At 44.4% G+C, this 22,674-nt stretch overlaps 4 protein-coding genes across 7 annotated transcripts; all 4 read left to right on the top strand.

Moving 5' to 3' along the window:
* Window positions 1-1,092: 1,092 nt before the first annotated feature.
* Window positions 1,093-3,828, top strand: LOC109758467 (tryptophan synthase alpha chain). Its single transcript, XM_020317325.4, has 7 exons — window positions 1,093-1,478; window positions 1,571-1,892; window positions 2,083-2,159; window positions 2,815-2,892; window positions 3,021-3,098; window positions 3,224-3,283; window positions 3,406-3,828. The coding sequence occupies exons 1-7, from the start codon at window positions 1,197-1,199 to the stop codon at window positions 3,616-3,618; spliced, it is 1,110 nt and encodes a 369-aa protein (XP_020172914.1). The 5' UTR covers window positions 1,093-1,196; the 3' UTR covers window positions 3,619-3,828.
* Window positions 3,829-7,913: 4,085 nt separating this feature from the next.
* Window positions 7,914-13,090, top strand: LOC109758461 (tryptophan synthase alpha chain). Of its 2 annotated transcripts, none has more exons than XM_020317318.4 (7): window positions 7,914-8,411; window positions 8,483-8,804; window positions 9,064-9,140; window positions 9,965-10,042; window positions 10,150-10,227; window positions 12,366-12,425; window positions 12,677-13,090. In XM_020317318.4, the coding sequence occupies exons 1-7, from the start codon at window positions 8,037-8,039 to the stop codon at window positions 12,827-12,829; spliced, it is 1,143 nt and encodes a 380-aa protein (XP_020172907.3). In that variant the 5' UTR covers window positions 7,914-8,036; the 3' UTR covers window positions 12,830-13,090. The 2 variants fall into 2 exon arrangements, with proteins under 2 accessions (XP_020172907.3, XP_020172906.3); XM_020317317.4 differs by having other exon boundaries at window positions 9,938-10,042.
* A 530-nt stretch (window positions 13,091-13,620) lies between these two features.
* On the top strand, window positions 13,621-16,657 carry LOC109758458 (tryptophan synthase alpha chain). Its single transcript, XM_020317314.3, has 8 exons — window positions 13,621-13,797; window positions 14,273-14,419; window positions 14,515-14,689; window positions 14,816-14,892; window positions 15,541-15,618; window positions 15,965-16,042; window positions 16,172-16,231; window positions 16,319-16,657. Exons 1-8 carry the CDS (start codon window positions 13,738-13,740, stop codon window positions 16,451-16,453), a joined length of 810 nt encoding a protein of 269 aa, XP_020172903.1. The 5' UTR covers window positions 13,621-13,737; the 3' UTR covers window positions 16,454-16,657.
* A 764-nt stretch (window positions 16,658-17,421) lies between these two features.
* On the top strand, window positions 17,422-21,901 carry LOC109758464 (putative disease resistance RPP13-like protein 1). 3 transcript variants are annotated; one of them, XR_002231794.3, is made up of 5 exons: window positions 17,422-17,661; window positions 17,757-21,256; window positions 21,464-21,539; window positions 21,639-21,714; window positions 21,810-21,901. XR_002231794.3 is itself a non-coding variant. In XM_020317320.3 (4 exons), the coding sequence occupies exons 2-3, from the start codon at window positions 17,777-17,779 to the stop codon at window positions 21,509-21,511; spliced, it is 3,528 nt and encodes a 1,175-aa protein (XP_020172909.1). In that variant the 5' UTR covers window positions 17,422-17,661; window positions 17,757-17,776; the 3' UTR covers window positions 21,512-21,539; window positions 21,639-21,901. The 3 variants fall into 3 exon arrangements, 2 of the variants coding, with proteins under 2 accessions (XP_020172909.1, XP_020172911.1); XM_020317320.3 differs by having other exon boundaries at window positions 21,639-21,901; XM_020317322.3 differs by lacking the exons at window positions 21,464-21,539; window positions 21,639-21,714; window positions 21,810-21,901 and having other exon boundaries at window positions 17,757-20,740; window positions 20,824-21,147.
* The last annotated feature ends 773 nt before the right edge of the window (window positions 21,902-22,674 follow it).

The raw sequence follows: 22,674 nt of genomic DNA, 5'->3' as shown, positions 1-22,674 counted from the left end.
ACCAACCAGGACTAAAGGTCCCCCAGACCACGGCGCGCCTCGTGCCACGTGGTGGGCCTTTGGTCCCGGTTCGTGTTAAACCGGGACTAAAGGGGGGACCTTTAGTCCCCACTCTTTAGTACCGGTTCCAGAACCGGTACTAAAGGTCCTTACGAAGCGGTACTAAAAGTCGTTTTTCTACTAGTGGGAATTTGCTCATGCGATCATGCCCACCAGTTACGCATCTATGTTAGGGGTTGCGTAAGTGGGCGGTTGTCTCGGGAGGCTTGCCTCCTTACTAGAGATATTCTTGGCTAAAATGGCTTTCCTAGGCTAGAAGGTATGGAGGTGCCGATTCGACAAGTGGAGGCAACAACACAAGGTGACTGTCATTCAGTGGTGCTCTTCGAGTACCGGGTCTTGAGTTTCCGGGCTACAAACCCTAGGTCTGGTCATACTTGGTTGTACTTGGCAATGCAGTGTTTAGACAACGATTTCCTTGTTGAAGCCTTTGGTTGGAGATGCTCACACCTGCTCTTCAAGGTGAAAACCTATCATCTGAGTATCTAACCTTTCGTGGTTAGATCTGGTGGCAATAGCGTAGGCATGTCGTTTTCCTTCTTGGAAGCGTTGTTTTTGAAGAACCTCTATCATAGTTTGTGTGTTACCAAGGATAGGATAGTGGTAGATGCTGCTGTTGTCGTTTGATTGCTTCGGCAATTCCTTTTGTGCCTGACATTTTTTTTCTTTTTTCTCCGCCTAGTCGTAATTTCGGTTTTGCTTGACTTTACTAGTTGCCGATGTGATTTGTGTGTGTGTTGGTGTTGGTTGTGTGCATTCCAACTATGAGGAGATCTGGCGTGTGCTCGTTGTGTTTGTATCTCCTTGATTTTTTTAGTTAATAAAATTCATTCTTTATCAAAATAATAAGATAATTCTATTCGGAAAAAAATAAGACAATTCCATAAAATATGTCTAGTAAGTGTAGCATAGCTGAATTAAACTAAAGCGATCCGTGTGTACTATTTCCTCCAAGCTTCCACCTAGCTAACAGTCTAGCCTGTGCTACTTCTGCTGCTATATAACAACAAGCACAGCACCCCATTCTACTCACCGACCCCTCAGCATCCTACACTTCGATCCCATCAAGTTCAAGTGTGTCCAGGTGTTCTTGCATAGATACACTGAAGTGAGTAATAGCATCCTTAGCTACGTGGATGGCTTTAGCGCTCAAGGCGTCCCTCTCGCCGTCTTCCTCGCCTCTGTCGAGCCCCCAGAGAAGCCGCGCCAGGGCGGCAGTGGCAGTGGCCACACCGGGGAGGCCTGTCGTCGCCAGGGCACTGGCCGCGGCCTCGGTCGACCCGGCGGTGGTCATGCCGACGGCGAGGAGGCTTGCGGTCAGGGCCCGCGCAGCGGCGACCTTGCTTGCCCCGGCACCGGCCGGTAAGAGCGGCATGTCGGTAGCGAAGGCCATGTCCCAGGCCAGACACAAGGGCAAGGTACGTACATGCAGCGCACCAAGTTTATTTTGTTTTGCACCACGATGCAACGCATGGACCGACCGATACTTAAGTTTTTTGACTGCACATAGACGGCGTTCATCCCGTACATCACCGCTGGCGATCCCGACCTGGCCACGACGGCGGAGGCGCTCAGGCTCCTCGACACCCTCGGTGCCGACGTCATAGAGGTGGGCATGCCGTTCTCCGACCCCTACGCCGACGGCCCCGTCATCCAGGCGTCCGCTGCGCGGGCGCTCTCGGCCGGCGTGACAACGGACGCCGTGATGTCGATGCTGAAGGAGGTGACGCCGGAGCTGTCCTGCCCGGTGGTCATCTTCTCTTACTTCAACCCAATCGCGCGGCGGGGAACGGGGAGCTTCACCGCTGCAGCCAGAGAGGCCGGTGTACGAGGTAAACAGTTGTCTTCTTCGCTGACGCAGGTGGTTCTTTATGCATAAAAATCGTAACATGCAGCTACTCTATATGGCTTTTACAACTTTTTTGGAAGGAATATAGTTTTTCAAGTCAATATTCATTATTATAAACTTTGTAACTTCTGAAAATATAATGGAATTACTAATTCGCTCTTCATGTGCTACAGGTCTTATAGTACCTGATCTTCCTTATATCGAGACAGGTGTTCTTAGGAATGAAGCCATAAAGAACGACATCGAGCTGGTATGTCTAATAACACGCGAAACAGTCTTGCTCCCACTTTATATATAAAGGCACAAACGACCAAACCCATATAAAATGCTGAGAAAATCCTCTTGCAACAAGGTCGAAAGAAAAATAAAAAGGCACCGGGCTAGTGGCACAAGTCCCCTAACCCAACACCAAGCATGAAAAGTAGGAGAGGTCACCCCTAACACACTACAACCAAGAGTACATAAGAGGACCGGAACCGTGCTGGCATGAGAAATCACCGAGCCCCGAGAACCTCGTATGCCTGGTAAAACACCCCCCCCCCCCCCCCCTCCTAGATAAAGGCACAAACAACCGAAACGATATAAAGTGTTGAGTAAACCCTCATGCAAAGCTGCTAGTCGAAAGAAAAATGAAAGGCACCGAGTGAGTGGCACAAGTGCAGGCCACCCCTAACAAACTATAATCAGGACTACTGAAGAGGGCCGGAGTCATGCCGGCATGAGAAATCACTGTACCCCGAGGACCTCATATTCCTAATAACACCTTGGAGATTTTTTATCATTGAGGTAAGTCAAGGCAAATCATCAAACGGAAAAAGTAAAACATAGCAAATAATCCAAATCGTTTTTGTCATTAAGCATTAACAGTGTAGTTGTACTCGAGGCTGATGAAGTGATGGGTGCAGGTGCTGCTCACAACACCATCTACAAAGGCAGACATGATGAATGAGATCACAATAGCTTCCGAAGGGTTTGTTTACCTTGTAAGTGCCAAGTAGATGTTTCGTTAAAATCCAAACTGCTTCGTTGCAATTTGCAAGTTTAGCATTTATATATACTACTAGACGAGGAGATATGGTAATGAACGTCTTAATCACATACTATTACACAGGTAAGTATCAACGGAGTTACAGGAGCCCGCCCAGATGTGAACCCGCGGGTGAAGGATCTTCTCAAGGAGATTAAGCAGGTTTGTAGAAAAAAATGATAAATTGTCCCTTTTTTGCAGGAAATGGTAACAATTATTTTCTCTAGTCTAGCTATATTGTGACTGTCCTCCAAGAACCTTATGTAGTTATGTTTTTGTATATGCAGGTCACTAACAAAGCAGTGGCTGTTGGGTTTGGCATATCGACCCCTGACCATATTAGACAGGTAAAAGACGTTTTCCCTATATATAAAGATTCATTTGTTCTTCTTTTTTCTTCTAAATTTTACTCATATCATAACTATGCTGCTGTTTCTATTGCCTAACGGTTGCAACGGGATGCATACAGGTTGCACAATGGGGTGCAGATGGAGTGATAATCGGTAGCGCGATGGTAAAGCAGTTGGGTGAAGCTGATTCTCCGAGAGAAGGTTTAAAGAGGTTGGAAGTATACGCCAGGAGCCTGAAGGATGCACTCAGCAGCGGGTCCACCATTGGGGCGAGTTGGGGCGACCGCCTCAGTTCTTCAACGTCATGGCAGGGTACTTCCCCTGTCTATTGACCAGTGGTGCAGCGCAATCGAGCACCCTTGTTTATCCGGTGCCCTGGCAAACCTCAGTACCAGATGCACTTTCAGAATTATGTACATATTAGAAGGGTTGGGCGTGATTTGTTGTGCTGTTGGTGTTGTTGGGTTAAATATTCGATGTATTACCTTTTTAAAAATTCAAATCTTTTAAGTTTGATCAAATCTAAAGAAAAACATATCAAATCAAATCGATATTTTAAAATTCATCATGAAATGAATTTCCATACTTTTCTCTTTAATATTGTAGATGTCGATATTTTTGCTCCGAACTTGGTCAACATTAAAGAAACTTGACTTTCTACAAAACTAATACCCTTATATTTTGACCCATGGAATATTTAATTTTGCGGGTGGGGAGATGATTGTGTCCAAGGAGACATGAGCATATCGATGGTTTAATGGCTCATCAAACGGATGAAGTTAACCGCATCATAAGCTACATTGGAAAACTGCTGGTTTTATATATATAAAAAAACTTTCTAGGATTTCAAACTTGAGGACAAGTTTAGGCTCACATTATTGGGGAGTTGTTAGGACCAAACCGGTATTGCGGCTTCCAGACCATTCACGAGTAATCCAGGCAACTGTTACGTTATTCGGAGATCTGTTGAACATGGCTCAATCCTAGTGTTGGACCCATTAAAAGGACACAGGAAATTAAACTTCGAATTCATAGGGTGATCCTCGAGGTGAACTGACCGTACCCTAAACCAACATAGGTGAACACATGTTGCTCGAAGAGGAAGGAATTGGCTTACTTTTAATTCCTAATACAGCACCATGTATATATTTATGATTTCTTGGTCTATCCATCTGTGTTTACATGCATGCGACACCTGATGCACAAGCTCAGTGATGGATGTCCTTGTGAAGGCGCACCCCCGTCGGCGGACTATATAGTGCTACCTGTTACCAAATCAAAAATTTCGAAAAAGCTGAGTATATAGACACGTCATATATTTACCATCCACCAAATTTACAGTTCAAGATACAAAAAGATAAGCTTGACAGCAAACAGTGTTGAATTCAAGACCCACAATAAATAGTGTTTCATGTAATGTCCTCAACCAGACTTGCCTTTATTGTATCATGAATTGTGCATTGAATTTACAGTTCCAATATTGTGAGATGAAAGATACATGTTGTGTCTATATACACAAATGTTTTAGCAATTTATGAAAACATTTTGGTACTTCTACCACATACAGAAGGGTGGTAGCACTAGATTTTTCTCTCACGCTCCTTTTTGCCTGGCCTGAAAGTAACGGGAGGAAGCAACGAGCCCTACGCCTCTATCCTGCTTGGTACAACTATCTTTGTCATCCTTGGAATTTCTTCATATAGGCTAGTCAAGCCATCGCTTGCCCCTGTCAAAGGACGGTGCATGAAACATATGGTGGGTTGACACATGTTTGCCGTGGCTCAATAGAATGACAAAACAGACGTCGCAAAAAGGCGCACCATGATCCCAAACATCTTCAAGATATATCTCAAAATATCTTGGTCATTAACAGTGTAACAATCCCGAGGAACCGCCAAGAAAACATGCAGTTCGGTTCCATGCGACGATTCGTTCTCAAAATACCTCAAAATAGCATATGCAGATTCCTTTTCGAAATGATGCGTGTTTATTCACGCGACGCACATTCTCCACGCACTGCTAAGGAAAAGTCTATTTACCATTTTGCCTTTGCCGAATTTGTAGAGAAACTAGGATGAGGTATACATGCCTTTCGCGCTCAAGACGAGGATAAGGGATATGGCCGTCGGAGACCAAGCAAGGAGCGAGTGGAAGCGCGAGCGCGAGCGTGGGTGCATTAGCTTGCACCTGACCTGTACGTGACACAAACAGATGCCTTTGGGCTTCCATGTGTTACTTTTTTGTGTCTGGACCTATCAGTTTCCCTGTCGAGACTAGTCAAGCCGTGCACCAGCTTGCTAACCGTCAGTGTCCCAAGGACGATGTGCCTCGTGACATGACAAAAATGGACCCTTCCAACTCAAGACATATATCTTCTTTTTCTAGGGGGAAACTCAAGACATATATCTTTGCCATTAAATATCTTGTACGTACGTTTTCACGGAGGAAAACTAGCATGGAATCTCTCAATGAGATCTGTTTTCCTTCTAAAATACGAAGCATTCTACAAAAAATCTCAAAATATTTGCAAACACACATCATACAAGAATATGAACTTACATGCGAGACCTTGAATAAATCAGCAACTTGGTTTTTCTGCATGCGTGGGCGCCGCGTCATAAGCATAGCTTGTTGCGCCTTTGGACCTTTATCCTGCCGGGGCAACCTTCTTAAAAGACAGAAGCTTGTAAAAACAATAGTTTAAAAAACTGATAGTATATACCAGAAGACGGCGCCAACCACGATCTGGATAGATCGCTGTCCTAGAGAAGTTGGCACCACAGAGGACCATAAGAGCAACTCTAGTGTGGATCGCCTGATGGATATCACCAAATGTCTGGGAACACATCCGGACGTGTCCTTCACATATGGATTGTGGGTTAGGATCATTGTTTACGAAATCGGTAACTAATAGTTGCTCGGTCGGCTTGGGAGTAGCGATTAATTGGTGAATCGGCCTATTAACTGAATTAATCGGTCGACCATTAATCCGTAGATTAAATAAGAACTTGCCAACATATATCTAGTTTTTTATGTGTTACACCATACTCCCATACTCTCAGCCATGTAATATACCAAAATATGCTACTGTTTTGTTGAACCCTAACTAATGAGGAGCTAGAGGGGGATGTGAGGTGTTATGGGGCAAAATTTTGGGCTTTGTTTGCCAACAAGTTAGTGGGCCAACAACGATTAATCGGTCTGTCTGACGGGCCTATTAATCGGGCTAACAAGTTAACACGATGAATATGTGTTATTCGATTCGGCCACCCTACGAGTAGCGATTAACTGGCCCGTTAACTGATTAATCGAACGAATTCTTGAACAGTGGTTATGATTGACAATGGCCATGCAGGCGCCAGGAGGGAAAAAAAGACGAGTAGACGGTGGGTTTGGGCGGACGTCTAGACCGGTGGCGGTCGTTTTGATGACTGATACGTCTCAAACATGTTTATTTGCAAGCTCGAGTCGCTCGGGCCCTCGCGGAGGAGCAAACTCGGGTAGTCCGTGCCCTCGGAAGCCTTCCTCCCAATGAGGATGTCTTTGGTGCTGCATCTAAACACATGCATCTCCAGCGCAGCAGATATAGACACGTCACTAGATATATACGGGTCAGATTTGCCCATTCTAATCGTAGATGCTCCAAGTGTAGACGTACCGGTGCTTAAGAAAAATCGCTTTATTTTACTTACTAGATAGACACCTTGGATCGTACAAAGTCGTGGATCTGCAGTAGTGCCAGCGTCCGCATGGTCCGCCGACAAAACTGTTGCATGTCTGGGCGCCACAACATGCCGTAAGGTTAATCATAGGATTCTTCCCGTAGATCTAGCACTATTTTGGTGACAAAAGCCAGCGCGGGCAGTTTGGCTTTGTATATGACCAATCAGTCTGCTACGGAAAGGTGGTCGACTGTTTTCTTCCTCAACTGCTGTATATGAACTGTTACTGTCTTGGTTCGCTTTCCTCGTATAAACACTTTATTCAGCACATTTAACCTGAAGATTAAGAGTGGGAAAAGGAGAAAAGCGAGTTCAAGGACATGTCAGAGAACCCACAACAACCGAATTGAGCGTAGCTCTTTTTAAGTTGTATTTGTTTGGATTGTTTACCGCATGTGTCATGTGGTGAACTGAATTTAGCTCTGATGATTAAGTTCCTTGTGATGGAATCAACTCACCAGGGTTCAAGTCCTGCACTCGGCATATGATAGTCGCATTTTCCTGGATTTATTTCAGACCTTTCGGTGATGTACGTCCAGTGCGAGAGGATATTCCCATTGAAAACGAAGATCAGACTTCGTCAATCTAAGATGACGTGCCGGCTCAGTCTCTCAGAGATGCACATAGGAATAAGGTGTGTGTGCGTGCATTTACAAAGATGAGTGTATGTGCGTATATATGAGCGTCCACGTTTGAACTATGTAAAAAAAAAACCACAACTGCCATGGGGCAAAGATCTGGTAGCACCGTAAAGACTAGACTTAACCAAACGAAGTATCACCACACCATTACAGTTAAAACGGTTACAACCTAGACAGCCAAACAAACCACTCATTACGAGCTCTACCCAACTGCTATATAATCACAAGCAGACCAGCTGCTCTGCTCATTCTCGTCATCGATCCCACTCCCAGCTAGCAGCATCAATCTTACACTTCGATCCCATCAAGTCCAAGCGCGCCCAGCTGTTCTTGCATATAGATACACCGAAGTGAGTAACAGGCTAACAGCATCGTCCGTCTACGTACATGGCTTTCGCGCTCAAGGCATCCCTCTCGCCGTCTTCCTCGCCTCCGTCGAGCCTCACAGCGGCCACAGTGGCCACACCGCCGGTAAAGCCTGTATTCGTCAGAGCCCCGCTCAAGGCATCCCTCTCGCCGTCTTCCTCGCCTCCGTCGACCCTCACAGCGGCCACAATGGCCACACCGCCGGTAAAGCCTGTATTCGTCAGAGCCCTCGCCGCGGCCTCAGTCGACCCGGCAATGGCCACGCCAGCCGCGCCGGGGAGGCATGCGGTCAGGGCGCGCGCAACCGCGCTGGCCCCGGCAACGGCGCCCGTGCCCGCCGGTAACGGCGGCCTGTCGGTAGCGAAGGCCATGTCCCGGGCCAGAGACAACGGCATGGTACAGATCGGTCGATGCTCAAGTTTTTTTTTCTTTGCGGGAAGATGCTTAAGTTTTTTGACTGCGCACAGACGGCGTTCATCCCGTACATCACCGCCGGCGACCCCGACCTGGCGACCACAGCGGAGGCGCTCAGGCTATTGGACGCCTGTGGCGCCGACGTCATCGAGGTGGGCATGCCGTTTTCCAACCCCTACGCCGACGGGGCCGTCATCCAGGCGTCCGCGGCGCGGGCGCTCGCGGCCGGCGCGACGTCGGACACCGTGATGGCGATGCTGAAGGAGGTGACGCCGGAGCTATCCTGCCCGGTGGTCATCTTCTCCTACTTCAACCCCATCGAGCGGCGGGGGACGGGGAGCTTCACCGCCGCAGCCAGAGAGGCCGGTGTACGAGGTAACCACCAGCTGTCTTCTTCGTATCACCGCTAATTAACTACTCCCTCTGTTCCATAATGTAAGATGTTTTTTAAAACCATATTAGTGTAAAAAAAACGTCTTATATTATGGAACGGAGGAAGTACTACACATGCATTTCAGTAGTTACTTAATCACACTGATCAATTCTTCATTAGTATTAATGAAATTAGTTTTTCATGTGAGTAAAACTTACTTATAATGGAGTTACTAATTCACCCTTGTCACATGTGTCACAGGTCTTATAGTACCCGATCTTCCTTATACCGAGGCAAGTGATCTGAGCATTGAAGCCAAGAAGAACGAGATCGAGCTGGTATGGTCTTCATAGAGCGTTTTATTAACTCAAAATGTAGCCGCAATCAGATACAAATGATGATCTTATACAGCTAAGATATACACAACAATCACCAACAGTCTATGACAAAAAGAAAAGATAAAAACTGATATATCGGCAACAACAAAGTTATATAGGACCAACACTATACTTATATCGAAAAAGATGATGGACCGATCCCAAGTTTATGCTGCTATCAATATTAGGTAAAAACCTTCATAACCATCCGCTCCAATCGCATATAAACCATCTTGAACAACTAATAATAGGAGTACATCTTGAGTAGGGTGTTTTGGTGTCCAGGCTCATCTGCACCCTGTTAAAAAATAATTCGTAACAAATTCAAAAAAAACAAAATATTCCAAAACAAATTTTGTGCGGTAGACAATTCGATGCGTGAGGCTCGCTCCAAATTTCAAGTCATTTGGACATCTGAGCAGCTCTCAGAAAAAAAGACAAATCGGATCAAAACAGTACATGAACAATAAACATTTTTACAGACCCTCAATTTGTTTTTTTTTTGCTGAGAGCTCGTCAGATGTCCAAATGATTTGAAAATTTGAGCGAACCTCACGCATCAAATTGTCTACCGCACTTTTTTTTTTTGGAATTTTTTGCATTTTTCTAGTATTTGTTTTGATTTTTTTTGTCAGCGGGGGTGCAGATGATCTCGGGTGCAGAGATGGATTTTCCGTACATCTTAAGTTATTAAGTATTTTACTCATTCAAAAAGAAAGAAAGAAAAGAAAATAGTCAAGTTGCACACTTGTACTCAGGCTAGGCTGATGAAGAGATGGGTGCAGGTGCTGCTTACAACACCATCTACAAAGGCAGAGAGGATGAACGAGATCACATCAGCTTCCGAAGGGTTTGTGTACCTTGTAAGTGCCAATTAGATGCATAATTAAAATTCAAACTGCTTTGTTGCAAGTTTAGCGTTTATATGTAGTGACCATGTGGTAATTAACGCTTTAACCACATTGCACAGGTAAGTATCAACGGATTAACAGGGACCCGCCCAGATGTGAATCCACGCGTTAAGGATCTTCTCAGGGAGATTAAGCAGGTTTGTAAAGAAAAACTGTAAATAAATTATTCGTATTTGCAAAGAAATGGTAGCTTCTTTTTCTCTCTCGTCTACCTATGCATGTATTATGTTTTTCTAGTTACCGGCAGAAGATTCAAATAATCACAAGTGGACATTGTCACACGCGGTCGGTATCAGGCCCGCTCGTTCCCACGTGATTTGTGCAGTCCTAATACAACTAGCACATATACTGACATCCATGCACCATATACAAAGCGTTATAGCGTTCATATTATCTACACCCTCGCCAACAGATGGACCAGAAGGCATTCAAACGAGCACCGCATTGAGTGATACGTCAATTAAGTCGGGCCTGTACCACCTAGGAGCCCCCCCCCCCCCCCCCCCCCCCCCCCCCCCGCGCATCAGCCAACTTCAATATTCTGACATGAACACTTATTGTGTCTTGAGACAATGTAAGGCATCTCCAACAAAAAATCTCCCGTATCCGTCCGCGGACAGGGGGACCAGTCCGCGGACACGGATGCGGGAGGCAGCCATCCAACGCTAGCCACATACAATTCAACCCGCATGTTAACAAAGCAGGCGAAATTCATGCAAACCGGCAGATATTCATCAAAGTTCAAATAGAAAATAGCACAAATCATCCACACATAGCATGCAAACTAAATCTAGTACAACAAGGTCTTGAATTCGACTAGATCCCGGATGTCCAACAAGTTTTTCATGAACGGACCATGTCCTCCCACACATACTTCCCCTTTAGTTTCATCCAACAATGTGTGCACGTAAATGGCTGTCCCTCTGACCTGTGGTACACCACGGCGGCGCGTGCGGACTACATATAATGTGTAGACCAGCATTGAGTGAATGGATCAATCAACAAGTTGAGCAAGAGGAAGTAAAACTTACCATCTCCTCCATGTCCACGTGCCATGGCCACCTTGCCTCAAGCTGACTAATCAAGTTGCAAAACTTGATGACGCTGGCCAAGATAGCATGCCAGTGATATGGCAACGACCTCATGTTGCGTCATTGAATGATGTACATGTCGTAGGGCGCAATGTGCTTTCCTGCGTGAAACTTTTCACGCACTTGCTCCCAGAAGGGCGGTCCTCTGGTCCTACCTATGAAATCCGCAGATACGGCCAGCCATGCATCGCACAACAACTCATTCTCCATGGTCGAGTAGCTCACCATCCTACGTACTCTAAAAACGACATAGCATTTGAAAATAAGCTCAATGATATTTGATCGAACACCTGCCGGGCGTGGTGTCTGCCATGGAGGTCGTCAACAGTGGGCGGAGTGTACCTGGGTACAAACGGCTCCAGGGCGGAAAGCTGCTGAATCGAGTGAAACGAGTGGAGTCTGTCTTTTATTAAAGGAGTGAAATATGTCGTTCCAAACGAATAATGATTGAAAATATTTGTTTGAATTAAGTGAATTGGGTGAAATCTGTTTTTTAAAACGAGTGAAGTATATTTTAAACGAGCACATCGTTATTTTTGAAATCAGGTTATGCTCCGCAAAATAGCAGAATCGGGTAAACAGGCATCTCTCACGCCCCTCTTGAGCACCCAGATCCTGAACTTGCCCCCAAATAATGTCAATTTTTCTTGTTAGAGGCTGTCTCCCCAAAGACACAAAAAACGACGGATGAAGTGAAGTACACAGCTGAAACCATCTCTCTTCTCCCTCTGTTCATCCACCGGACACGGCTTGAGGAAGATGTGCAGTACACAGCCACGAGTGATGAAGTGGGGCGTGCTTCTTTTCTTTACAATTAGGTGGGGGGTGCTTAATGATGTGTGGCCAACATCAACAGCAGTTATGCCACACCCCGAACTGCAGGCCGAAGGCTGACAGACAAGCCCGTATTCATACAAACATAAAGAGAGTGTGACCCACTGAGGCGTGGTATAGCGTGTCGTATTCCACTGCGTCGGCGATTAACGCGTGAGGTATTTCGCACGGGACTATATTAAATACTCATGATGTGCTCGCAGATGCACGGGATTTCGGCATTGCGTGGCCGCATGTTAAAAAAATCCGCGTCTCAGAAGCTCTATCTATTCATTTTCGAGTAACCAGCAGGAGCTATGTTATGATTGTCCTTCATCAGAAAACTTATGTAGCTATGTTTCTGTATGCAGGTCACCGACAAAGCAGTTGCTGTTGGATTTGGCATATCCACCCCTGACCATGTTAGGCAGGTAATAAACAAGTTTTGCTATGTGAGAAGACCGTATGTTCTTCTAAACCTTAATACGCATGTATATATGATAATGATTACTCCCTCCGTTTAATATTCTTATTGTGATTTTAGTTTAGATTTTCATAATTCTTGTCGTGGTCTTAGTTCAAATTTAAACGAAAACCACAATAAAATTTATGGAACGGGGGGAGTATTATTTTGGCGAAAGAGTTTTATATTAGCTAACGAATTGTTACTGGATGCATGCAGGTTGCTCAGTGGGGTGCAGACGGTGTGATAATCGGCAGTGCGATGGTGAAGCAGCTAGGTGAAGCAAATTCTCCGAGAGAAGGATTAAAGAGGCTGGAAGTATATGCCAAGAGTCTCAAGGATGCACTGCATGCCGTGATATGTACAATATAGGATAAGGTTACTAAACATGGACAAACCGGAATTGCGATGGCAAGTTGGCTTGGTGTTCCAATAATACAAGTGGTGGTAGAAATCTAGAATCAATAAGCTAGAAGTATTTGTTAGTTTTTTCTTGTATGGCATGCAATGATGCAAATGATGGCGGTTGGAGTACGCGGTTCTTTCCTTCTAGCCAATTAATTAAGTTTATTAACTTAGAAAAAAATCTTGTATCCGCTCCTCGATCGTCTTTATTACAAGAAAAATATTGCAACTTACCGCCTCTTTACGTAATCTTCTAAACTAATCTCTCCACCCCGCCTGAATTCAACAGGATGCCCCCTTCCCTTAATTTCCTACTGTGTACAACCAAAAAACGCTAGCTAAAACGTTACGTTAATCACATAACAAACTTGTGTATCCTTATCGGAAAAAAAACTTGTGTGTGTAGTATACTAGTATTGCTCTCTCTCTCTCTCATCACAGATGCTTTGTGTATAAGCTTGATTTTATTGGCAGTGAAACGAAAAATAAAACCATTGACATGTACTTACAAAGATGCATCGACGATGGTAAATCACGTTCATGTTCTCAAATGAAACGCGAGAGAGCTGCATGTTTTTTATTTTGACACAAATTTTGATCGACAGCTGCTACCAGGTGTGGACAGTTTCTCTTCTTCTTTTTTTTGAGATGGCGACCTTGTGGGCTGCGGGACGGCCTGTAGCGCGGTCGCATGGCCCGGCCTGCTAATGCAAACGAGGCCCCCCATCCCTCTGCTTTTTTATTCTTCCGTCGGCTTCGTTACGACGCGGCCCGCCGCGCAGCCCAGTCAAAGAAAAAGTCCACGCCACCTCACTGCGGGGACGCCGTCGCGCGGAGCCAGCCAGCAGCCAGGGCGTTCGCCGCCGGCCGCGACCATGGGCGACGGCAAGCGCAGCGTCGCGGAGACCTTCTCCAACCTCCGGGAGCGCGGCAAGGTGCTCTCTATGCCAACCCTCCCCCCCCCCCCCCCCCCCCCCCCCAACCCAACCTTCGACCCGCGCGTTACATTCTTGATTGTGCCGTCCGTGTGCGTGTATGGGTGGGGGTGGGGTTCTGCGTCGGTGTAGCGAATTAAGTATAGATGCTTGGTTGTCGATGCTGATTCTTTTTTGGGAATACGTCAAGGGGTTCAGGAAATTTGCTGCTAATTCAGGTGTACAAGCCTGCAACAGCCTGAATCTATTCCTCTCATCGATATTAAATTCACAATGGTGGCCTTTCTCCATGTTTCTTACAAACAGGCCAATGCAAATTTGTGGGGTTACGTTACATGTACTCGATGAATTTTCCACATGGCACGCCTTTCGCGGAAAACACTACTAGCAGTTGCACATATTTTCTCTGTGTGTGTGGTGGGGGTGGGGAGGGGTGTTCATTTTAGGGTGTTCGGCTAACACTGGAAATTTTCAGACGGCATTCATCCCATTCATCACCGCCGGTGACCCTGATTTGGCGACCACGTCGAAGGCGCTGAGGATCCTAGACTCCTGCGGCTCAGACGTGATCGAGCTTGGTGTGCCCTACTCGGATCCATTAGCTGATGGTCCTGTCATTCAGGTACATGTTCCGATTTTTCTTCATGCTTATCAGCTTTACTAGTACTTGTCATTGGGCTACAAGTGTTTTTGGGTTCACAGCCATTTCATTTTCAGGCTGCAGCATCCCGTGCGCTTAAGAAAGGCACCAAGCTCGGTTCTGTCTTGGCGATGCTCACGGAGGTTATACCAGAGCTCTCTTGTCCAATAGTTCTCTTCACATACTACAACCCGATTCTAAAGAGTGGAGTGCGGAACTTCATGGCTAAGATTAAGCAAGCTGGTGTACATGGTATCTTTTCTTACTACTAATATGCTGATTGTGATGTATCTATTCTGCATTTATGCTGTTGTTAGTAGTTGCTGTTGTTGATCAGCTTTTTTTTCTGAGAAATTTGATTTGCTTGCTATGCTGCAGGTCTTGTCGTACCTGATCTTCCTTTGGAGGAGACAACATTGTTGAGGAGCGAGGCCACTATGCATGACATAGAGCTGGTGAGTCCTTGCTCTCATCTTGTCATGTAATGTTCGTGTGAATTTTTTCTTGTATTTGTGTTATTGGTGCCCTACATCGATCATCTTTAGGTCCTAAAATAGATTCTCACTAGAGATTAGACCTATGCATTTTCAGCCAGTTCTATGTTGATGGTTACATCGAATTATCTAGAACCTTAACAAGGCTGGTCCATGGAATGAGAAGTAAGACCAGGTCAAAAGACCCTTCTGGTGAGGCAATTTTGACTAGGCCACATTCAGAAATTCAGTGCAATCTGGTTTCAGATCCTTGAATATGGGTACCCCTGATTGTTGTGGATTTGGCCTGCTGCGGCCTAAAATTTGGGGTAAACCAGGCCAAGGGACCAGTTCAGGCCTGGGCAGGTTGATCAGGCTGCACTAGGTGGGCCAGTAGGTGCTCAGGTTTACTTGATATCACCTGGATACACTTTTATCTTATATGTTAAAACTGTATGGTCATGACATATCCATGCATTGAAGTGCTAAACATGACTGACCGGTTACCTACACTACCTGGTTAGAATGGTATCGCAGTAGAAATATTTTGTGTATATATCATGGACTTTTAACTGAAAGAGTTTTCTTGAGTTTATTCGTTTATCGATTTATATTTTCACTTGGCTGCAGGTGCTACTTACAACACCAACCACACCAACAGAGAGGATGAAGGAAATCACAAAAGCTTCAGAAGGATTCGTTTATCTTGTGAGTGTCAAGAAGACACCTACTATTTGCTCAAAGTTTGTCACTAGATTCAAACAACATTTATTGCTTTTATCCCTTGCTTAGTAATAGTTCAAGTTGTGTGGAATATTTATTAACTAGTCTATGTGTTTGCATATTAATAACACACCATATAATTTGTCATCTTGGGCTTATAACTTCCCTGGAATTTGAGCAGAAAAGTATTAAAGGAAGGCAACTGTAAGTTTGCAAACTGCAAGCAACATGAAGGGTCACTTTATCTATTATGTTCACCTCATGTTGTACATCAACCCTGATATCTTTTAATTAAACACTCGATTTGGTAACTAGCTCATACGTTATGCAGGTGAGTGCTGTCGGAGTTACAGGTGCACGCTCAAATGTAAACTTACGCGTTGAGCATCTTCTTCAGGAGATCAAGCAGGTTTGCGAAACTATAACCCTCTTCTCATTGGTAACAGTAAACTGGAGCAAGCATATAGTTTTGTGTATAGAAATCTGCTCTAAAGAATGCTTATAGTTAATATAACAGCCTTTTTCCTTGAGTTTTCAGGTTACAGACAAACCTGTGGCTGTTGGCTTTGGCATATCAACTCCAGAGCATGCGAAGCAGGTGAATATAGGCTCTCACAACTTCCCTGTCAAGTGTTTGGTCTATCTTTTGTTGCAAGTTTTGATAGCTTTTCTGTTTGTAATACAGATCGCGGGCTGGGGAGCGGATGGTGTGATTATTGGCAGTGCGATTGTTAGACAGTTGGGCGAAGCCACTTCTCCTGAAGAAGGGCTGAGAAGAATAGAAGAGTACGCCAAGAGCATCAAGGCTGCTATTCCATGAGATGGCAGTTCCATCATGAACAAGCCAATTAGTAGATCGTAAGCATGTCGTTTATCATCTGGTAGTCTGCTCGATGGACCTGGAATTTGTAGTTTGTCTAGCATATTTGATTCCAGTGCTCAAAACAATTATAACTTTGTGTGTTATAATCACAATATGAATTAACAAGGTAATCTGGAAATGGTACGAAGCTCGATCGTGAAATACTAATTGTTTATCATTTCTCTTTCGAGGAAAGATATTGTGAGATGTAGTGTTCTTATGCGGAAATATGGAATATTAGAATTTGGAAGGACTTATCCTGAGAGGAGCAACAGGATAAGTCCATGGTGCATTTATATGGCTCGCTTGAATTTTGCCATCTGAGTCCATTCCTCTCATTTTCTATGCGCTGAAAACGGCACTGCCCTCAGATTCTTCTCCTTGCCCTCTTCAGGAGGGACGCAGGGTCTGTCAGGCTAGGCTACAGTCTGATCCCCACTGTACGGTGTGCCGATAACTTCTTGTTTCAAGCTCATATTTATTGCGTACTCTTCCTTTTGCAATATGTGTTGTTTTAGTAAACACGCAGTCAAACATTTTATGCGCCATTAGATTTTTTTCAGGACAGATGCTTTGGTACAATATAATTGCGATGTTTTTACTGTATCCGAGCTGCATATTGGGGTTGTATACTTGTCATGCAGCTTTAGAAATAAAAGGTTGAGTTCCTTTCTGGCTTGGTTGTCTGGACATGGTCAACATGGAAGAACCAGTCCCTGGTTTATATGTATGATGTCCTTGATTATTATAATATCTAACTGTACCCACTTGTCAGCATTTCATATAAGATTACCTTGGTTTGTGGCACAATTGGAGGATGAGAGTAGCAAGGACAGAAACATCATTGACTTTTCAGACCTTTCCCTTTCCTGAACCGAGCAGATAATTTTTTTTCTATGGACCATGACATTAGAAAATATCCAGCTGTTGGATGATCATCTGTTGGTGTAGTCTCCAGCCAAGGAATATACACATGCATCCAAGCTTCCAAAAGAATAGTGTGGTCCAGTGTACTCTTGGGCTATAGTAGTATTGGAAGTTGACTTTTCTTCTCCCGTCTCCCCACACCAACTGAGCACAATCATCTTTCTTCTTCCAATTCTGGCTGAAAGACAAGATCACATCCATCTGCAGCCATCTGCTCATCACCATTTATCTTGCCTCAGGTTCTTAACTTCTCTTTCTTCACAATTTTTTTCCATTAATTTCTTTCTCGTTAATTCCTTTTCTTCTCTGAAATCGAATATTTTGCAATTTGCAGGAATAATATCTCCTCTCAGAATGGGTGCTGAACTAACTGTTACGGGGTGGTTCTTGTCGCCAATCATACGGGAGATGCAGGATACCGCTTTGGCCTACATAAAGGGGCAATTCAGTTGGAAGAAAGATCAGGAGAAGGACCTTGAACGCCTTGACATCACCCTGACAGAGATTCTGACCATTGTGGATGTCATCGAGAAGAGGGAGATCAAGGATGGGAACCAGAGGAGGCTGCTAAGCATACTTAAAGACGCCATTTACGGCGCTGTCGATGTGCTGGACGGCTTCCAGTACATGGTCCTCAAGTCCAAGGTTGATAGCCAGTCTGCGGTGAGTCGTGTGACCTCAACCTGTATTTACTTGGGTAAACGTTTGATCGGTGCCGACGAATTCCGGGGGAAGCTAGCAGATATTTTGGAGAAATTGGGCGTGGTCAAGACAACGGCAGATACCTTATTGAAGGTAGTTAATTTTGACAATGCTACTGCAAAGTTATTGCCAGTAACACGGCTGCGTGTAACTTCCCCTTTGAAGGAAAATCACCATATATATGGTCGAAGAGATGAGCTTCATAAGCTGAGAGATATGTTGTTTGAGATAAGCCACAGTGATGCACCCCGACCCAGTAATGCACCTGTACCCGGTGACTCAAGCATTGATATTATATCCATTGTAGGTGTTGGTGGGGTTGGGAAGACTAGCCTTGCACGGTTGGCATTTGAAGATGAACAAATACGCATGAACTTCGGTCTCAGGATGTGGGTTTCTGTATCTGATACTTATGATGAGATTAGATTAACAAGGGATATTTTGGAGTCTTTAACTGATGCAAATTATCACACTGTTGCTGAATTTGATGAATTGCAGAATGCTCTTCGTGAAAAGATAGCTGGAAAGAAATTTCTCCTCATACTAGACGATGTTTGGTATGACGAGGACAGAACAAAATGGGAGAATGAATTACTATGGAGCAAAGTGCTGTCTTCTTTGAATACTGGACTGGAAGGGTCGAAGATTTTGGTGACAACTCGAGCTGACAAAGCTTGCAGTATCCTACATGCTAGGACACCCCCTTTACGTTTGGGAGGATTGGACAGAGATGATTACTGGTTGCTATTCAGAAACCATGCCTTTGGTGAGAAATACCCAGGACAATTTCCAGAACTCAGGGAAGTAGGAATACAAATTTGTCGCAGATTGAATGGTTTGCCTCTAGCAGCAAAGATAATCGGTCGCCTATTGAATGCTGATTTGGATGTCAGCCACTGGAAGAAAGTTCTGGAGAGTGATTTATCTGATGATGTTATGAAGGTTCTCAGGTTGAGTTACCAGCACTTACCTGTCCAATTGAAGCTATGCTTTAGCTTCTGCAGCCTTTTCCCGAAGGACTGGCGTTTTGAACCTCAAAGACTCACTGAAATGTGGATTGCGCAGGGTTTTGTGCAGAGGGAGGATTCATATGACACTGATACAAATATTGAGGATGTGGCAAAGGGCTACTTCAATGAACTTGTGCAAAGATCATTCTTTGAGCGGTCATTGTTGGACCTCCCAACAGAGTATGTCATGCATGATTTGATCAATGACTTGGCTCGGAATGTCTCGAAGGATGAGTATGTCAGGGTGGAAAATGATAAACAAAAGGAGATCCCACCAAACATTCGTCATCTATCAATATCAGCAAATTTGTTAGGCAGCATGAAGAAAACAGAGTTGAGAAATTTGCGCACCTTGATTGTTTGGAAGAAGACATGGTCTTGCTTAAAATTATCCCTTCCAGATGATGTATTCAAGAAGTCCAAAAGCATCCGTGTGCTGGACTTGAGCGGTTGTTGCCTGGATAGGTTGCCGACATCAGTGGAAGTTCTTAAACATCTGCGTTATTTCGCTTTTCGGGTTCCTCAGAGGCTGTGGCAAACATCATTGATTCGGCTCTACCACCTGGAGGTCTTGGTCACAAGAGGGCACTCCTGCCGGGAAAGTGAATGCGCCAACCTTCCTGCAAACATGAAGAGGAACCTGCTCAAATTAAGAAAAGCTTTCCTTCTCAATGTTGGCGGCGCCACGATATCTGGTTTCGGAGGACAAACTCTTCTCCATGGCCACGGGGAGTTCCATGTCAGGAAGGAGAGTGGCTACAGACTAGGTGAGCTGAAGGAGGTGAAAAATATTAGTGGACAGTTAAAAATTAGATCTCTCGAGAATGTTGAACATCAGCAAGAGGCAGTTAATGCCTGCCTAGATTGCAAAGAGCATATTGAATATTTGGAACTTGAGTGGAGCATCCATGCAAGGGCTTTAACTTCTGATATTGATAACGATGTGCTCAATGCCCTTAGACCTCACCCTAATCTTGATCGGTTGAAGATCATTGGATATGGAGGAACGAGGTCACCCAGTTGGTTTGAGGCAAATTGGCTGACTGCATTGAGTTCTTTAGTTCTTGAGAACTGCATTGGTTGGGTACAGTTGCCCCCTTTTGGTCAGCTTCCTCTGCTCAAGTATCTTGAACTAAGAGGCATGCATGCTGTCAGGCAGATTGGTCAAGAATTCTATGGGAATGGTGACATAAAGGGCTTCCCAATTTTGGAAGACATGATATTTGATGGCATGCTCAACTGGGATGGCTGGTCTGGAATCGGAGATGGTTCTTTGTTTCCATGTCTTGAAAGGCTACTCGTATCACGGTGTCCAAAGATTCGAGAAATACCAACCTTTAGTGCAACACCAAGAGTTGAAGTCGAAATATCACCTGATTCACCGCCAGCTTCTTGTTTAATCGAGTCACTAATTGCAACCGCATCACGGTTGATCTTTCTAGTTAGCTCCTACAGCTTCTTGAGTGAACTAACCACTGAGCAACTAAACCATGTCGCTGAGTTGAACCTGCAGAACTGTACAGATTCAATGCCAGCGGGTGGATTTCACAGACTTAGCTCCCTTCAGGTGTTCAGGATCAGCAACTGTTCAACGTTACTGTCATCGGTCAGTACAGAAGCAGTTGACACATATTTACTTCCTCCATCTCTTTGCCATATTGAAATAGCTCAAAGCAATGTTCATTGCAGCTTACTACCAAGGTATTTGCAAGGCCTAACTTGTCTCTCGACGTTGGTGCTCAATAGCTGCCATTTGATGACATCATTGTCATTTGCTTCTGAAAACCCCCACCTCGTTGCTCTGGAAAGTATAACCATTAAAGATTGCAATGAACTTGTTTCATTGGATGGATTTACAAATCTTGGTGCTCTCCGGAAGTTAGTTGTTGCAGATTGTTACAATTTCTGCTCCTTGCCAGCTGACTTGAATATAGTGGGATCTCTTGAGAAATTAGTCATATGTGGGTGCCCAATGATGAGGTTTCTCCCTGAAGATGGCCTGCCAGCTTCTGCGCAGACTACTTTGTTATCAAAATGCCATCCAGAGCTTGATACCCAGCTTCAGAGGAAGGAAGGTGCTGAATGGAACAAGATTGTTCATATCCCTGAGAAGAAATTAGAGGTATATACTGTTCGCATTCACTTATATTGGATCTTCATCTTATTACAATTTCTGTGTCCTCTTTTATTTGCACACTTCTACTTGTACTTTGGTGGAGCGTGTACCAATAATTGACAAAGTCAAATCACTTTTCTCATTGCTAGTTTCCAACAAAGTTCAGTTAGTACAATGATATGTGCTTTTACTTATATTTTGCCATCTGCTCAGGTAGGGCTGATTGATTTGTTGACTATATTTCCGGCCAATTCTTCCTGAAGATGTTATTATACTCTCTGACTACAAGGTATGTTTTCCTAAACCACCATGATGCATTTGGGTTTAGTCGAACCAGATATCACTTCCAGTGTTCTGGTACCTGTGTAAAGCTTTTGCTCTGTTCCAGGATTGCAAACTCTTGGATGGATATTGCCTTTGCAGTTTACCAGCCGCAACTCTGCAAGGGGAAAGACAATCTTTCTGTATGTTGCATGTGTTCAGATTTTCATCAGCTGCTTTTTTTTTGCGGAACGATTTTTAGGTCAGGTTTGTATATTTTTATTTTCCGTAAATGTAGACAGGGTGGACTGAAGTTTGGTCTTTGGTGGCTGAAAAACAAAAACCATGTTCTGAGAAGAATTCTAAAGAAGAACTGGCACTCACTTGCAATAACTGCCTTCCTGTGCAGCGTGCACTGAACAGTGTTACAATCGAACAAGGCAGCAAAAATACACTTCCCGTGCAGCGTGCACAGTTTTTTTTTTTTTTTTTGCTAGGGAGCTAGTAGTAGAGTTGGATGACTTGTAACCCAAGGGCCTGGAATTGGTAGTTCATCTAGCGTATTTGAATATTTGATTCTAGCACTTGAACCAACCGGCATATGTTCATGTGTTAGAAACACAAAAAATGATGATTCAAGGTAATTCGGAAATGGTAGGAAGCTTGGTCCCACAAGGCTGATTGAGTAGAGGTGATAAATCCTGATATTTTGTTTCTAGTTCATTCTTTTCTGCGAGTTGGTAGAGCGTTTTCCAGGTTCTGAAATATGAATGCTTCAGTTCTGTCGAATAAATGGACAGAGTATCTGACCGACCTTTTGGAGGAGTTCGTTTTTCCTTTTTCCTCTCTTTAGGAATAAAAGTTTGTGAGACGTCGTGCTCTTTTGCTTTCTGAAACATGGAATGCTAGAATTCGGAAGGGCTTATCCTGAGAGGAGGTACAGGATAAGGCCGTGGTGCATTTATATGGCTGGCTTGAATTTTGCCATCTGAATCCCATCATTTCACCTCGTTTTCTACGGGGCTGAAAATGGCATTGCCCTCAGATTGTTCTTCTTACTTAAGAGTGTGATCTATGAGTCTGGGTTTACAGTGTGATCCCCTCCCCATTGTACCATATGCCGATAACTTATTTGTTCTAGCCTCGTACTCCCTCGTCCAGAA

Source organism: Aegilops tauschii, chromosome 5 (genome assembly GCF_002575655.3).
Source record: "Aegilops tauschii subsp. strangulata cultivar AL8/78 chromosome 5, Aet v6.0, whole genome shotgun sequence".
NCBI lineage: Eukaryota > Viridiplantae > Streptophyta > Magnoliopsida > Poales > Poaceae > Aegilops > Aegilops tauschii.
The sequence above is the reverse complement of the archived record's forward strand: the minus strand, read 5'-3'. Positions and strand labels throughout refer to the sequence as shown.